The sequence below is a fragment of the Musca domestica genome, unplaced genomic scaffold, assembly GCF_030504385.1.
Source record: "Musca domestica strain aabys unplaced genomic scaffold, Musca_domestica.polishedcontigs.V.1.1 2, whole genome shotgun sequence".
Taxonomy (NCBI): Eukaryota; Metazoa; Arthropoda; class Insecta; order Diptera; family Muscidae; genus Musca; species Musca domestica.
The window spans coordinates 46,737,617-46,755,663 of record NW_026712249.1 but is presented as its reverse complement, the minus strand read 5'-3'; the positions used below and the strand labels follow the sequence as shown (position 1 = coordinate 46,755,663).

Genomic DNA, 18,047 nt, shown 5'->3' with positions numbered 1-18,047 from the left:
CAAAAAAAAACCAAAAAAATAAATAAAAAAAAAAAAAAAAAAATATATATATATATATATATATATATATATATATATATATTTTTTTTTTTTTTTTTACTGTAGCGAAAGAGAAAGGATATTATTAGTGCGAGGTCATATGAGAAAATGGACAATATCGGTCCACTCCGTCAAGTATCTCCCCCACAAATGGTCAAAACTTTTAACAATTATAACTCTTATAAAATGTGATATAAGAGTTTGATTGTCTTCAAATTACACACCCAAATATTAACACGAGGTCTGGTGTAAAGGTAAAATATCTCCGTCCACTCCTTCTGGTAACTTCCCCACAAAGAGTCAAAATTTTGAATATCCATGAATTAAAAATATTTTGCGAGCATCTCTAAAACCAACGGTCTTCTATTTTTACCGTAACCCCACCTCCATGCTAAATTACGTGAGGATCGGGCCATAAATGCGACCTATAGCTTGATGACAAATTAATATGGACAGACGAACGGAGGAATTTACATAGCTGGATCGAATCAGCTCGACAAGATAGATCTTCCTATCCTATCTTCCTATATATAACATCCTATGAGCAGGACCCATGTTTCGAGGTGTTACTAACTTTTTGGCCCAATCAAACTTATAATACCCCCAACACACAGTGTTTTAGGTTACAAAACTCCATAATTTTAGTATAATATGCCCGAAAATATTTCCTACTGTTCTTGGTAAACTAGTTGCTTTCCTATCCTAAAGCATAACAAAATATAAAAAGCCCTATCTCTCTCGTAAAGATTTATTTTATCATATTTCAAAATATCTCATATTATGGTAATTAAAATTTGTTTAGTACAAATTGGTATGTTTGTTTGCCCAGGCTTATGCTACAACAAAATTACAAGTAAACACACATGGATTTGCTGTAGCAACATTGGTTTATTTGAATAAATTTGTTCATTACTGAAAATCGATTTTTATCCTAAAATTGAATATGCATGTAAATGTAAACATACGAAAATGATTTTCGAAATGCTCAAGGCAAAATAGAAAAAAAAACACAAATAGTCTATGTTTGTGAAAGTCAGAACAAACTTCAAATCTAATTTGACTTTGGTAGATTCGTAGTAAATGAATTTGGGAGAAAAAAGAGTGGAATAAAATGCAGAGAAAGAAAAGCAGCTAGATGCGGCGGATTGAAAACTACATTGGTGACTCTACTCAAAATCCACAGAAAAAAAAACAGTAAAAAGGAAAATGGAAAACGTAGACATATTAAATATACGTAATACAATCGCATCCATAGAAATCCGACTAGAAAGTCGTCATACTGACTGGTGATAGCAGAATCTGATGTTTGACCTCAACATGGGACAACAGGGTTCCTGTAGCGATGAGGAAGAATTAGAGAGAATTAAATATCTACTATGCAGATATCCCATATTATCGAGAGACATCGAGAGACAGGTTATTTGGCAGGTGGGAGCTAGAAACTCTGACGTTCTTCTCAGACATAGACCCCCTCATAAGTTACAAGTTTGCCAAAGGCATTCCCTGGCTAGGCACACGTCTAACTATATTTATACCCTCACCCTCATTTTATACGGTCAAAAAGTGTCTCATCGAAATAACGGTTTTGGGCCCTAGGTCTTTGGATCAAATCCGTTTCAGGACATTTGGAGTTGATCTAGCGGTGTTCGTCCGTCCGTCTATCTGTCTGTCCGTCTGTCTGGCTGCTGCGCATGATAACTCTCGAAGGGAATATCCGATTTGATCCAAACTTGGTACATCATAAAATTATTGTCAAACTTAGATCGAGTTCGGAGATGGGCAATATCGGTCTACTCCGTCCGGTACCCCCCTCCCAACAAAAATGTTAAAAATTTCAAAGAAAATAATTAACTGCACAGAAAGAGAAAGGATAATCCGATTTTGCCTCAACTTTGCACATCCTAATGTTTGCATCAGTGTTAGATCAGGTTCGTAAATCTGACGTGTAGATGGCATATATCGGTCCACCCCCTGTAATTTATCGAAATTTATGATTTCACATAAAATTGGATATAAATGTTCGATTTCCTCAAAATTTGATGATCTGCATAGAATCACATTCTGAGTCGATTTATGCATGTCCGTCCGTCTGTCCATGTATTTTTGTAAACAAAGTACAGTTCGCATTTATTGCCCGATCCAGATGAAATTTTGCACAAATCATTTGTTTGGCCAAGGACGAACCCTATTGAAATTGGAGATAATCGGTCAAAATTTAGATATAGCTCCCATATATATCTTCGTCTGATTCTATTGCGCACCAAATGTGTAATATCAGCCCGAATAGAATGGAATTTTGCACATACAACCAAATTAGGCCTGAAAATAAGTATGCCAAATTTGATACAAATCGGTTCAGATACAGCTATAGCTCCCATATATATAGTTCGTCCGATTTGTTATTTTTGTCCTCCGCAGCCGTAATATGCACTCTGTAACAACAATATTTGGGGAAATATATCAAATGCAGCTCAGAAATACCTTTCCTAAATTTTATCGAGATCGGTTCAGATTTGGATATAGCTGCCATATATAACTTCGTCCGATTTACCTTTGACTGTGCACCAAACGTCTAATATTTGTCCAAATGGGATGGAATTTGGCACATGCGATCGAACTGAGTCTAGAAGTATGCCAAATTTGGTGAAGATCGGTTCAGATAAAGCTATAGCTCAATATATATGGGAGCTATAGCTTTATCTGAACCGATCTTCACCAAATTTGGCATACTTCTAGATTTGTTATATTTTTTTTATCTACAGCCGTAATATGCAATCCATAACAACGATATTCAGGGAAATATATCAAATACAGCTCAGAAATATCTTTGCCAAATTTTATGTAGATCGGTTCAGATTTAGATATAGCTCCCATATATATCTTTATCTAATTTCAAATTAATTTTGCATCAAATGGGCAATACAAGTCAGAATTTGAAAGATACAAATACTTCGGCATACTTAGTCCTTTCAACTTTAAATTATAATTATGATCATAGCGTGTATGATTGAATTCTCCAATAAAAACTCTTAATTGTTATGTTGAGCTCTACTAAATTAGCAAAGTGGTGTAGGGTATTATAAAGTCGGCCCCGCCCGACATTAGGACTTTCTTTACTGGTTTTATCTGTGTTAGATGAAGTATGAAATTGAATTTTCGATCCGCTATATCCGTTATATTGAACATATCTCATATAATATATAGGAAGTAGTCGATATCAGTCTTAGATCATATACGAATTGGTTAAAATTGGCCTGATTCGGAACCTCCCCCCTAAAGAGTCAACAATTTAAATAATCAAAACTCAAGACCGGGGGTATACATTTGTCGGCAAAACCAACTGATACTATTTTACTATTTTTTTCTTCTATATTTCGCTTCAATATCTCTACTATTATTTTTCCTAGGATATATTACGTATACGTATTGCATTCCTTTGACAGATGTATATGTTAAACTCAATCCCCTATTTTCCGAAAATATCATGTCCTAATTGACGACCTGCATTTTCTTTTTGTTTTGATTTAAATCGTCCCCCATTAAAAACCAATAAAAACTTAATTATTTCGAATTGTATTATTTGCAGACCATATTCCCGATTTGCTGCATGAAAAACAAAAAACAACAACCACTGGAATGTTCTGTTCTCAATAGAAAACAACCAACCAAACCACCACCACTGCCACAAAATTTCACATACAGTTTTTATGCTTGATTAAACCATGTGTAATGGTCAATTTTATGAACATTAATGACCGACCAGCAACAACAATTTGCAATTTACATTGCATATTCGAAACTGGCACATGCCATGATGGATATCGCATTCAGCACATTCCAGTAAAGTACCACACACCAAAAAAATGGATATAAAACGAGCAATCCAAGGGCTTTTAGCTTATGCAAGTAAGCGTAGCACTCACTCAAACACACACACACATACACACGCATAAACACATTTACATAGAAACGTAAATTAAAAGCACATTATCCTCATGATTTATTCATTCAAATGCCGCAACATTAATCATTTCCTCAATCAAATCGACAATTTCCTGGCAAATGATGGAAATGATATATGTCCTATGAGACATTCCAGATGGGCATTGGCAAAAAATTGGCATTTGGTAAGGATAACCAAATGTTAGTACTCTATGAGGGTTTCATTAAAAGTTGAGACCATTCATGGGGAAAAAATTTTTTTAATCAATATGTAAAAATACTGGATTTTATCCCCTCCAGTCGAAAAAAGATGTTAAGGTCCTCAAAATATCCAAACATGGATTGAGTAAAGAAAACATTTCTATATAATAGTATCATAATTCAAATGTGTTCCACTTTAAACTACAAATACCAGTAAGATCGTTGGGATAATGCTGTTAAGCTTTCCATATAACCTTATAGTGAGTGAGGCCGTATATGGAGGGCCATACCAAAACGGGAACATTATACACAATTTTATATTTTAGGGATTGTCATCTACCATATCTTCTTAAATACCAAATTGAAATAAAGTCATAGGTAGATGTGACTAGGATTATCGAATATCGGTGGGTAGCGTTATATTTGAGGTATAGGAAAACATGGACCTAAGTTTTCAGTGTTTTGCCATCGGAGCTAGAACCCATTATGAACTATAAATACCGATTTTTAGAAAAATCCGTGGAAAATTTTCGCGAAAATTATCGAAATACCGAATATTCGGAGGTACCATTATATGGAGGGCTCACTGCTATACCGAACCAAGTCATGAAAAATAAAAAATGCTGAAATTAGTGTCAATGTTCCCGTATATGGAAACGCTGTTTACCCTGTAAAGCACAATGTCAAAAAGTGTTTCGTTCCAAAGATGACGGTAAAAAACCAAAGTCAACGAATGCCATTTTAGACTTTTTTTAAAGCAAAAATGAACCAAGTCAGTGTGTTTCACTTTGAATCAGCACTATTAAAAATTCAGTGTTTTCTATAAATGGATAGTAATAATAGCAGTGCTAGTGATTTTTCCAGTAATGAAGATGAGCCCCAAAAATGATGACGGAAATGACGAATTTTTTATTTGTAAATATGTGTTGAAACCATGGTAAAATTAAGAAGGTAAAGTCATTTCAAATAAGCATATCGATATCTGCATTTTGTGTAATTTACTCTGTCAAATGTCCCTGCCTAGAAAGCAGGTTCCCATCTCTGAGTTGTATGTACAATGGATTTATAAATATACATTTTGACAAAGAGATGTTGTGAAATGCATATCTTTGAAAAGAAAAAAACAAGTAAAAAAAGCTGTAGGTAAGGCCGGGCCTAACTTTCAATACCTTCCACCATTTGGTACAAAATTGGCAATTTTCAAAAAATTAAAATCCATTAAAAATTCTGTTAAAATCTTAAAAATATCGAATGTAACCGTATATTAGGGGCTATACGAAGACGTGGACCTGCACAGACAATTTGCAGTCATAGGCTGTAGTATTCATTACGAACTTCAAATACTAAATTTGAAATAGTTCCGGTAATAGTACCGCATATCGGGAGGTACCGTTACATGGGGGCTATACGAAGACGTGCACCTACATGGTCCATTTTCAATACCAAAAGTCCTGCAGACATAATACACATTTGAGTAAATTTTTATCAACTTACTTCATTTCGTTCGGATGCTAGAGTGATTTCCACAGACGAACAGATGGACAGCCGGACGTACCTCGCTAAATCGACATAGAATTTTATGCTGATCAAGAATATATTATGGGTTCTAAAATGTATATTTCGAGGTGTTACGAACGGAATTACAAACGTAATATACCCTCCATACTATGGTGAAGGGTATAAAAATGTAAACATATAATTGCATGACTTTACCTTCTTATTTCTTCTTACTCTTCTGTTAACATTAATTTATTAAAAAAAATGATTTTATTTTATTTTCCTAAAAATCACAATGATTGTCAATTACAATAGAAGCACCCGCAGCTGCCAGCCGCCAAACCAAGACATGACTTAAAATAAAACTCCGAAACTAGTGGGAAATTAATCGGTTAAGTTAACTATATTTAGTCATATAACGAACACTTTATTTTATTTTTTTGATTTGGTTCGCTTTAGCTGTGAAACCTTGAAATTTTATTCAGAGTAATAATGAACCAAAGTAGATTTTTTTTGTTTTTGAATATCTTTTTAGTTATATATTTAATTTATTCTTATTTTAAATTAATATCATTAGTTAATTTTGAATATAGACTTTTACATTTTCATTTGGTAGACTAAAATATTCCTTCCAGAAATTAATGGCAGTGCATTTATTTTACCTCTAAATATCTTCTAATTATGTTTTTATGACTTAGTTCGGTATAGCTGTGAGCCCTTCATATGGGGGCTACACAAAAACGTGGACACATACAAACAATCATCGGTCACCGGAGCTACAACCCATTATGACCAACAAATACCAACTTTAAGACAAATCCGTAGAAAAATGTGACGAAAATCATCAAAATACCGAAAACGGTTGGTGCTCCCATACACGCTGCCCGAATTTTGCTCTGCGGTATTTTGGCCCATTCCAGGCGAAGCACTTGCTTGAGGTGATCGACACTTTGGTATTTTTTAATACCTTGCTTTCCAAAATACTCCAGACACAATAGTCCAACGGATTGGGATCCGGAGATTTTGGTAGCCATTGTGTGCTGGAACCCCATTTTGTAACCACTATCGGGTGGCGCGTGCTGAGTGCGATGTTGCTGAGTCCTGTAAGAATATAAAAGGTGTGCGGCCAAAATGTGTGCGTGGCCAATGCTTTAATACACCCTCCAGAATATTTTCGTGATTATATCCGGCATTTATTCTGATGCCACGGTCGATTAATACGAGCGGAGAGCGACCATCGGCTGTTATGGTGGCCTACACCATCACCACGGCCGGCGCTTGAGTTCTGGTGGCCAACCGAAAGTGTACATTTTCAGCTGACCTCTTTGGCAAGTAAACACAATCATTTTGCTTGTTTATAAACTGCTGGACTACGAATGTTTTCTCATCGAAGAAAACCAAATTCGGCAGTATATGAGCAGTATATTAGCTCTTTTGAGTCTATTTTCTTTCTGTTGTGGTTTAAGTGCTTGCTCTTTTAGGAATTTCAGTGGCTTTACTCCAAACTCATTTTTCAATATTTGCCGAATGGAATATTGCTATATGTTTAGCTCACGAGCCATTTTTCAGCCATTGCGACGCGGACTTAGATCAAGTCGCTTATTTACTTTTCCAACCATTTCTGCTGATGTTGCTGTTTTCTTCCGTCCACTACCTTGACGTCGGGCTACGCCACCAGTATCGCGGTAACGAGCAATGGTACGAGACACAAACGATTTATTCACATTTAAATGCTGGAGTGCTCTAACGATAGCCACTTGTGGTTTTCCAGCCAAATAAAACCAGGAGGAATGGACCCAAATTTTTCATCTCCGAACTCGATCTAAGTTTGATAAAAATATTACGATGTACCATAAAATTCTATGTCGATTTAACGATGATCCGTTTTTCTGTCCGTCTGTTTAAATTAATCTAGCTTCCGAACGAAATGAAACAGGTTTATAAAGTTTAAATCAGATGTATGTTTGTTCTGCAAGACTAGTGGTATTGAAAATTAGCTATATGGGTCCAAAGATTGGTATAGCCCCCATATAACTGTACCGACAGATTTAAGGCCTATTAACAGCTCTATTCACAATTTTAAACCAGATTTTCTGTAAATTGGTAAAATGTTCCCCATTATGTAAGAAACTTCCTTGCGTGAAACTGTCACTGTAGTGCCATGTTTACGTTAGAACTTTTTGTAGGGTTAACCTACTTTGAGAGGATTTATTTGAAGTAAAAGTAATGGATATGACAATTTAAATCCAAATCCAGTGGGTTAACCCTCATATACATAAATGTACTGTAGGTCTAAATTTTGATATAGTCCCCATAAAACTCTACCTCCAAATATTCGGCATTTTGATGATTTTTGTCACAATTTTTTAGCAGTATTTTTCAATGGATTTTTTTAAAACATTGAAAATTCCTTCCAAGTGGTTGGGGGCCTGGCGGAACTTACTGTTTTTTTATTTTTTTTTGCCGCATTATTGTACTGAATTTTCGAAATTCGGAATATACAGAAAACTGATCGCTTTTTTCTAAAATTATAAAGGGAATACATGAAGTAGCATTGTGCATTTTTACTTGATTGTGCCAAATTGCTGAAGTGTAAAATTGTCAACTATACTTTCTAATTTGTTCATTTTATATTTTTTCTATATTTCCGAACAGGTAAAGTTTTTTAAGTTTTCTGTGGCCATAGCCAAATTTTCTAATCGATTTTTCTGCAAATCTGTACTTCAAACAACTTTCTAAATGAAAATGAGGAGTAACATCACCGTACCAATTGAATAGCAATTTTGACTTTGCTAATGGTGTGTATATTTCAGAACAACTTTATTAACCGAATATTCCGGTATGTTTTTGATGTTGTAAATGTTGAAGACAATTTAAACCTTACAATTTCCCTCATTTTTGTCTGGGATATTCTCCCCAGAAGTTATTAAAAAAAAAAAAAAAAAAAACTATGACAAATAAACTTTTTTTACCCAGGTGTCGAGATCGTAACCTCATAGAAGATGAACCAAATAATTATATTAAACCAAGATTCTTTTGGAAAATCTTCAAAATCTTACAACGCACTTTTAAGTGGGCAAAAAAGTTTTACTTTTCGAAACCTAAGTATTCCCTTCCTAACACCCTGTTAAACATTACCATATTTTTTCAATAATAAACAGACGTTGTTTTTATAAAAATAACAATAATGGGATTAACCCTAACTATTTTGCAACAACAATTTTGACAATTTTTATTTTGTGTCTAAAATCCTACGACCGCTCCTAATTTGACAAATATTCAAGATTTTTATGAAATTTTGAATTATTTTGTCGACTCTGATACCCAATACAAAGTACAGCAAACAACAAGACTGAACCAATTATATAAACCAACGCAAAGTCCTCAGTATACTTCTAAATATCCCCCTCATTCAATAAACAATTATATTTAATAATTTAATTAAATCAAACAATTACTTACAGTAGGTATCCGTTGTCAGACGATCGATCGTCTCCTGTTTCAATTTTGAACTTTTCTTTCCCATGTTGACGTTTTTTGTCCTGTTCTTTGGCGACTCGGTGAGCTCAAGGTGATAGTGTCTCTAGAGGGGCGAGGGAGGTAGCTTTATTGATTACGGCCGAATTCCATACAGTTGTTGTTATTTTTGTTGTTGTGGTATTGTTTGTTGTAATTCGTTGTGGCCAAAATAGCTTAATGGCTTTTGTGTGGTATGTATATCCGCCGTCCCTCTGTGGCAAAGAGGTGTATGTGCTTTTCGTTTTGGCCTGTTTGTTTGTTTGTAGGTTGGCGAAACTTCTACTTCTTCTTCTTCTTGCTCTTCTTTTGTGAATTGACGTTTATTGATTGACTAAATGACTTTCATGTTACGGTCGACTGGTTCATTTTCTTTGTTAAGTCGGCAAAAAGAGAGTTAGTGTGGACTTTATCGTATGCCTGTAATCTAGCCTTGGGTTATTTTTCCAGTAGTCGACTATTTGAATGTTCTTATTAAAATTGTATTGCTATTTTCCCCGGTTTTTTGTTTGATAATTCAATTAAAAAACGTACAGAACAGAGCTGGCGATTGTTACAATTGATGTCATAATTGATTACAGCGTTTTACAATTTGCATAATGAAAGCCTGCAAAGAATGACCAAAAAAAATACATAAAAAAATTTAATTAGTTACACACGGAGAAATAAAATGTTTAATGTTATAGCAATGGACAATGAATGACATGATTCAATTCGAATGTGAAATATTGAATTACAATTCACATTTATTGTTATAATAAAATATGTTTAATTACAATTGTTTTATTATTTGTTAAGCACACATATTGTATGGAGGTCGTTGTATGGTGCGTATGATAAATAAAATATGTTGGATATTTTGTGGGTCATTCATAATACGACCCGGTGTTCCATCGTTATTATTGACAATTGATTTTTTTGTTAGCAAAGACTTGGGGCGTGAGACATGAGTACACAAAATTGACTTTTATTCTGACATCAATCAACTTGTTGGCTGTCACCTTTCGACAGGTAGCCATGTAAGCAATTAAACATATGAAATATTTATAGAATTCTTATGACTAGTTTGTTTGCTAAAAAGTTTGCTTTCCATACATAGTTACATATGCAGGGCATGTCAATGAATGAAATGTGCGGCCGAAAGGACGAAGGACTTCGTATCAAAGTGTGAAGGGAGTGGAATTTTCGGTATTTTCTTTAATGCTTCTAAAACTCTCTCCAAAATCCGAAAATTGGTGATGTCGGAAGTTCCTTTGGAGATGAACTTGTTGTGTAAGAACACCGAAGTTCTCATTCGCCAGGAGTCGAACTTCCGTGTTATAGCGTGATGAATTGTTAGCTTGAAACTCGAACTGCATCAGGTTCAGACCTCTGGTATCCTGAGCAGAAATCCCTTTGCAGCCGATCAAGGCAAGTCGTCAGTTAATTTTCCCACATACATACAGTGTATTTTAGACAATAGATCTAAAACTTGGAATTGGGTATGAGAATCATGTGAGCGAACTATACTATTTGGTACTAAATTTGGTTCAGTCTGGTTTAGGGTGAACGGATGAACCTGGAATTTTAAAATTGTGTATTGGGGGCCCTTTTGGTGGTAGGTTTGCGATAAAGAAGTGGGCTTTGAAATGTGTACTATAACGTTACGAAAAGTACTAAATGATGCTTTATCTGGTATTTGGTGAAGGAATAGAGATACAATTTAGAAATTTGAAAGTTGAATTACTGATGGTGTCTGTATTTGAGCTTTGGCGGTGGCTTAGAAAATAAGACCTATATTTGTACGAAAAGTACTAAATGACACTAAATTTGGTATTGGGTGAAAGGATAGGGCTAAAAGCCTAAAATTTTATATTAGTGGTATTATAGATTCATACTAAGAACGTACGAAAAGTGCAAAATCCACAAAATGTGTGGTTGGGGGTTGGCATAGAAATGGAATTCTGAAATTTGGTATCGAGGTTACTGTTGGTGTCTTGCGTGAAGAGAAGTTGGTAGTTTTGGACATTCGTAGTGCAACTGTATGAAAAGTATGGTAGAAAATGTAGAATTGGATCTTAGGATATAGCAGGTACTTTAATAAATTTGTTATAAAGGAGTTGGATTTGGGATTGCGTACTATGAGTGTTCGAAAAGGTACTAAATAGTACTAAATTTGCCACTGAGTGAATAGATGAAGCTTAAATTCTGAAATTTGATATTGAGGTCACTCTTCGTTTGTAGGATTTTGATACGGTGGTGTCCAATTTGATTATGAAAAGATGTTGGGTTTCGTCGATCTGGATATGTATGTTCGTCCGTCCGTCTGTCCATGTTAATTTGTAAGCAAGCTGCAGGTCGCAAATATTGTCCGATCCTCACGAAATTGAAAATGAAGGTGGGGTTAGGGTCCGAGGTGCAGCCTATTGTTTTTGGAGAGGATCGCATTATATGTAGGGGTTGAAATAGACCAAAAACGGAAATTTTTCTTGTTTTTACAGTTCTACAGTTACTCCAATCAACGCGGAAGATTATATGGAGTTACAGTTTAGGACCTACCAATGTGGGCATTAGGGCAATATTTAGCTGGTAAAATAATACCATAACTTTTATGTAAACAATATGCCAATAAACCTCACGTAACTCTGGGGCTGTGTTAGGACCTTTATTCTGGCCTTGGAAGATGTTTTTTTATAAGTTGAAATAGACCAAAAACTGAAAACTTTCCAAAGTTTGCAATCTCTCTTCAGGTCACAAGACCAATCGACGTGAAAGCCTAGAATTTTGAATGACCAACTGTTAAATTAGACCACAACAAAATTGTTTTGAAAATCTACCAGCACGACAAGTGGCATAAATATAGCGCAAATGCCGTTGGTTAAAAACCAAAGGATAGAATTTTGCTGGAATATATGGCATTATTAAAAAAAAAAATCAACCAAAATAAATTTGGATTTACAAGGGGGTTTAATAATACATTTAATTTCTTATTGTTCTGAAATTAGTACTGATATGTATTTTTTTATTGCCTGTTGTTTCGATGTTGTCGACATAGGTTTCTTTTTACCTCAATAGGACCTAAAACTTTTTCTCGAATATTATTATTATTTTTTGTTTAATGTCATTCTTAATTCGAAAACTCATTTTGTTCGTTTAACGTTAAACGGCAATGACTGGCCTTGTGGCCAGTCAATCCGATTTAATTACACTTAGTACTTTACTCAAGATTTGTGGCCGTGTTTCCTTTCACCAATAGAATACGAATTACGTTAATTAAAATTTCCCTTCTTACTTTGAGAGTGTCGTCGCCTATATCTTGTATTTGTTGCATTTCTTTTGTTATTTTTTCGCCTCAGTTTTATTTTCGTTTTTCTTTGATTACTTGGAAAAATATTTTTCACTTCGAAAATGTGAAATGGCGAACAGTGATCACAAATAGGACATCTGTGATTTTTCCTATTATGGATTTTGTAGGCCAACAGTCTTCGGAGTTAATTCAAAAGGTTTGTAATATGACATATAACTTTTCATTGAGTAATCATTGTTAATTTTTTTTGCCAGCATTTTTACGGCTAGACATCTTTATTCATTCAAATTTTTTGTATAGCGTCACTTGTAGGTCTTAGAAATTTTAGTCTATTTAATGATTAACTAATTTGGTATTTCGATTTTTTAGTGAAGCGAAAAAATGTTAATAAATACGGTGTGAGATGAGAAAACTGCAACTAACTTCAGACTGCTTTCATTTCTAAGTCAATCGTTCGACAGCTGTTAAAATTATTCCAGCGACAGCTCATTATATTGTTTACAAGCGTCCAAAAACATTTTGGTGAGAATTTTCCAGAAAACAAAAGTTATTCGTGATGGTACTCAAGCGTCTCTTGTGTCTCGGACCATCGCACGATACCGTGATGCTGATAGCGTAGCCCGACGTCAAGGAAGTGGACAGAAGAAAACAACAACAACAGCAGAAATGGTTCGAAAAGTAAAGAAGTGACTTGATCGAAATCCGCGTCGCAGTGGCCGACGAGCTAAAATGGCTCGTGAGCTGGACATATCGCAATATTCCATTGAAATTCAAAAAAAAAAAAAAAAAAGACTTACACCGGAACGGAAAAAAATAGACTCAAAAGAGCTAAAGAGTTGCTTCGCTTGGCCGAAAGTGGTAAAAAGCCCAATTTGGTTTTCTCCTATGAGAAAACATTTGTTGTCCAGCAGTTTGTAAACAAACAAAATTATCGTAGTTACTTGCCAAAGAGGTCAGCTGAAAATGTGCACCTTCGATTGGCCAGCAGAACTCAAGCGCCGGCCATGGTGATGGTGTAGGCCGCCATAACAGCCGATGGTCGCTCTCCTCTCGTACCGTGGCATCAGAATAAATGCAGAATATTATAGCGAAAATATCCTGTATAAATATATCCACGCGCCACCCAAGAATGGTTACAAAATGAAGCTCCTCGCTGAATTTTAAGAGCACAATGGCCACCAAAATCTCCGGATACCAATCCGTTGGACTATTGTATTTTGTTTTGGAAAGCAAGGTTGGCACTAAAAAATACCAAAGTGTTGATCACCTCAGGCAAGGGCTTCGCCGGGAATGGGCCAAAATACCGCAGGGCGACATTCGGACAGCGTGTGACGGTTTCATTGGCCTTGTGAAGGTCATAATTCGTGCCAAAGGTGACCAATTCGAAAAAATCTAAACTTATTCTAAAATTTTATGCTATTTCCGAATTTTTTTGCTTTCATTCAATAAAATTTAAAAAAAAATTAAATTATGGCGTATGACTTTGTTGCAGTATTTTATACCCTCCACCATAGCATTGAGGGTATATTAAATCTGTCATTCCGTTTGTAACGCCTCGAAATATACATTTTAGACCCCATAAAGTATATGTATTCTTGATCAGCATAAAATTATATGTCGATTTAGCAATGTCCGTCCGTCTGTCCTTCTATCCGTCTGTCCGTCTGTGGAAATCACTCTAGCTTTCGAATGAAATAATATAAGTTGATACATTTTTAATCAAATGTATATTATGCCTGCAGGACGTTTGGTATTGAAAATGGGCCATGTAGGTCCACTTTTTGGTATAGCCCCCATATAACAGTCCCTCCGGATATTCGGCATTTTGATGATTTCAGCGAATTTATTCACTGAAATTGTTTAAAATTTGGCATTTGAAGTTCGTATAGGATACACAGCATATGCCAGAAAATTGACTGTGCAGGTCATCGTTTTATAACCCCCATGGTACCTCCCTATATTCGGTATTTTGATGATTTTAGTTCATTACAAACAGATTTTATTTTTTCAATTTTGCATTTGAATATTGTAATAGTTTGTGACAAAAGTTGCCTATGCAGGTCCACGTCGTCGTATAGACCCTGATATACGGCTACATTCGGTATTTTTAAGATTTTAACAGAATTTTTAATGGAATTTATTTTTTTGGAAATTTTCAAATTCGTTCTAAATGGTGGAGGGTATTCAAAGTTCGGCCCGGCCGAACTTACAGCTTTTTTACTTGTTTTTATCTCACCCTGCATATGTTTCTTATTATTTAAAGACTTTTTTGAAAACACCGTGACAACTTCTTTCAATCTGCACGTCCTTACATCCTGTTCACTGATTGTGGATATACACACATTCTTTCAACAGCAAAATTATCTGTCTGTATCTTTCACACTCGCCTCCATTCCTTTTAATGATCGCAATCCTTTGTGTTGTTGCATTGCCTAATGCCTGCTGTTTTACGATTCTCCGAACATATTTCAATATGCAGTTGTAAGAGTTTAAAAACATACGTACGCCTACCCCAAGAAGCATATGTAACCCGAACGAAGGATGCAAGGAAATATACATTTTTTGTTTTGTTTTACCTATTCGTGTGAACTCAAGATGAAATTTCACATGCCCTGGTGTTGGGTTATACACTTTTCTTTGCTTAACACGATGCCAGTAACGAACATGAAACAGATTCTTTTTTTACCCACAGATCCTTGGATAGCAGATAGCACCCTCATAGACCGAAAACACATGTAACAGGCTTTTTTGTTTCAGTTTCAGTTTTTTTTTTTCAACATGCACACCAATCACACATATCCTTTACAAAATATGCCTTATTAAATGTATAACACCCAGACCAAAAAATAAAAAAAAAATAAAAAGAAAAACATGTGGCAAAGCATTCAGCGCTTTGGCAACAAGGACTACGCCAAACACTTGCTCAACTATTTATAAAGACAAATACGAAGAAGAGCGCCTGAATTTATCTTTAAGTAAACACTTTACAATCAACCTCGTACGTTCGGTCTTTGTTATGTCTTCTTCATATACTCGTATGGGAGAAATGCTTTCATGTTCGTATAAGTTATTAAATTATTATAGTTTTTCCTTCTACTTAACCTTCTTCTTCACCATCGCCCTCATCGTCATCATCGTTCTTCCACACAATCCATCTATCCACATACACTCACACACTTCGTAAAGGCCAAGTGGAAAAAAGGCAAGTAGAAGAATTTCCCAACAACTCTTCAAATAACACTGCAATTGCTTATACCCCGCAAAACTTTTCAAGCATAGAAGACATTTTTAACAGAAACATTTGCTCAAAACACTTTCACGCTCTCTAACAATAACACTCCATTGAAGAAAATGGAACTGGAGAAAACTTCCATGGAAAGGATAAGTCGTATGAGCGATTGTTTGGAAAAAATATGGTATATGATGGGATTATTGAAACATTGATAAAACTAAATATTGGAAGTTGGGCATTAGATTTTTGAATATCCTTCGATATCCCGATTCGATTGATAAGAATATGTGTATGAATTTAAGTCCCTCAATTTGATGCAAGAATTGAATTTTAAATCTGAAGACAGAAAAATAAGACGAAATGCAGACCATAATCAATAAGCAATAAAATAAAATAAAATCAACAAGTAAAAAAGATGTAAGTTCGCCTGGGCCGAACTTTGAATACCCTCCACCATTTGGTAAAAATTTAACAATTTTCAAAAAAAAAAAAAAAATTTAATCCGTTAAAAATTCTGTTAAAATCTTAAAAATATCGAATGTAGCCGTATATTAGGGTCTATACGACGACGTGGACCTGCACAGGCAACTTTGACAAGGTATTACCATATTCAACTGCGGAACTTGAAAAAATCAGTTTATAATGTAGCTAAAATCATCAACATACCTAATATAGGTAGGTACCATGGGGGTTATAAAACGTGGACCTGCACAGACAATTTTCTTTCATGGGCTGTAATATCCACTACGAACTTCAAATGCGAAATTTGAAACAATACCGGTAAATAATGTCGCTTAAATCATCAAAATACCGAATATTGGGAGTACCGTTATTTGGTTGATATACAAAGGCCTGCACAGAAAATTTTCTGTCATAGGCTGTAGAATTCAGTACGAACTTCAAATACTAACTTTGAAATATTTCCGGTAAATAATGTCTCTAAAATCATCAAAACAGCCAATATCGGGAGGTACCGTTTTATCAACCTACTTCAGTTCGTTCCGGAGCTAGAGTGATTTCCACAGACGGACAGACGCATAGACGGACAGACATTGATAAATCGACATAGAATTTTATGCTGATCAAGAATATACTTTGTGGGATCTAAAATGTATATTTCGAGGTGTTAAAAACGGAATGACTAACTTAATATACCCTCCATACTTTGGTGGTGGGTATAAAAATTTCGAAAAAATCTATGAAATTCATACTACAATTTATAAGTTAAAAGAGAAGAACAGATATGTCCCACAACCAAAAATAATTTATTTTTAGGTGAGATAAAATTATTTGTAATGTTATTGCTGTTATTGCTATTTGGGAGGTTCCAAAAATATATTCGGCAATATAGTTCATTTTGCAACATGACGAAAACTTTACAAAATTTAAAATTGTAAGTCGATTTATTAGGTCTTTCCTTTCCAGGCAATAGACCATACCGAATAGATGAGAATTGTGAAAATCATTCCAACGGTTTTTGCCTTATAAGCGGAATAACTTCGATCTATTTCGTTTACATATATATTAAACTTATTTTGCAATATATCCGATATCTTGGCTATAATGGTCAGAAGTGACCTTTTAATACCGTCGTGATTTGGCCGGAATCAAAATACAAAAATATATATATTAGTGGAAATTTTCGTCTTTTTTGACATAAAATTTATGATTTATTTTACCCGCTTAATATTGCCTAATTACCAAATTGGTAGGCTTCTGTCCAGCTCTAGGCTCCAACACAATGTAAAATTCCGCGTCGATTGGTTTATAATTCTGGCCTGTAGAGCAACTGCAAAATCATGAAATTTTTCAGTTTTTGGTCCATTTCAACCCCAAAATATTATGCGATAATCTCCAAAAGCAATAGGCTTCTATTCTGGCCCCACCCCCACCTGCATTTTTAATTTCGATAAAATCGGCCATAATTGCGACAATTATAATATTACAAAATTAATATGGACAGACAGACGGACGGACATACATAGCTAGATCGGCTCAGTTCGGCGAGATTGGAGATTGGAAGATATGTGGTTTACTATATCGGAGACCAATATTTCGAGGTGTTGCATAGTTTTTGGCACAATCACAAAAGGTACTAGAAGGAACAGACTCATGCTGATTCAAGTTTGGTATGGGAATTGTATATACCATCTGCAATTCACATACAGGGTGAAATAAAAAATTCAACAAAGCCAAATGTCATAATTTATAATTTTTTTTTTTAAGTTTTATTGAAAGAATTGAATTAAATTGAGTGTCGGAAACAGCTCCAAATTTTAGAATAAGTTTAGATTTGTTCGAATTGGTCGCCTTTGGCACGAATTATGGCCAATG

The 18,047-nt window shown here is 34.9% G+C and overlaps 1 protein-coding gene across 4 annotated transcripts in view; it reads right to left on the bottom strand.

Moving 5' to 3' along the window:
* LOC101895210 (frequenin-1) overlaps positions 1–18,047 on the bottom strand; it is a 107,189-nt gene that overhangs the window by 64,409 nt on the left and 24,733 nt on the right. For all 4 annotated transcript variants that reach the window (XM_005186011.4, XM_059121461.1, XM_005186010.4 and 1 more), the window contains one exon: positions 9,142–9,802. In XM_005186011.4, coding sequence (XP_005186068.1) covers positions 9,142–9,205 — 64 coding nt within the window. In that variant the 5' untranslated portion in view covers positions 9,206–9,802. The remainder of the gene's footprint in view (positions 1–9,141; positions 9,803–18,047) is intronic.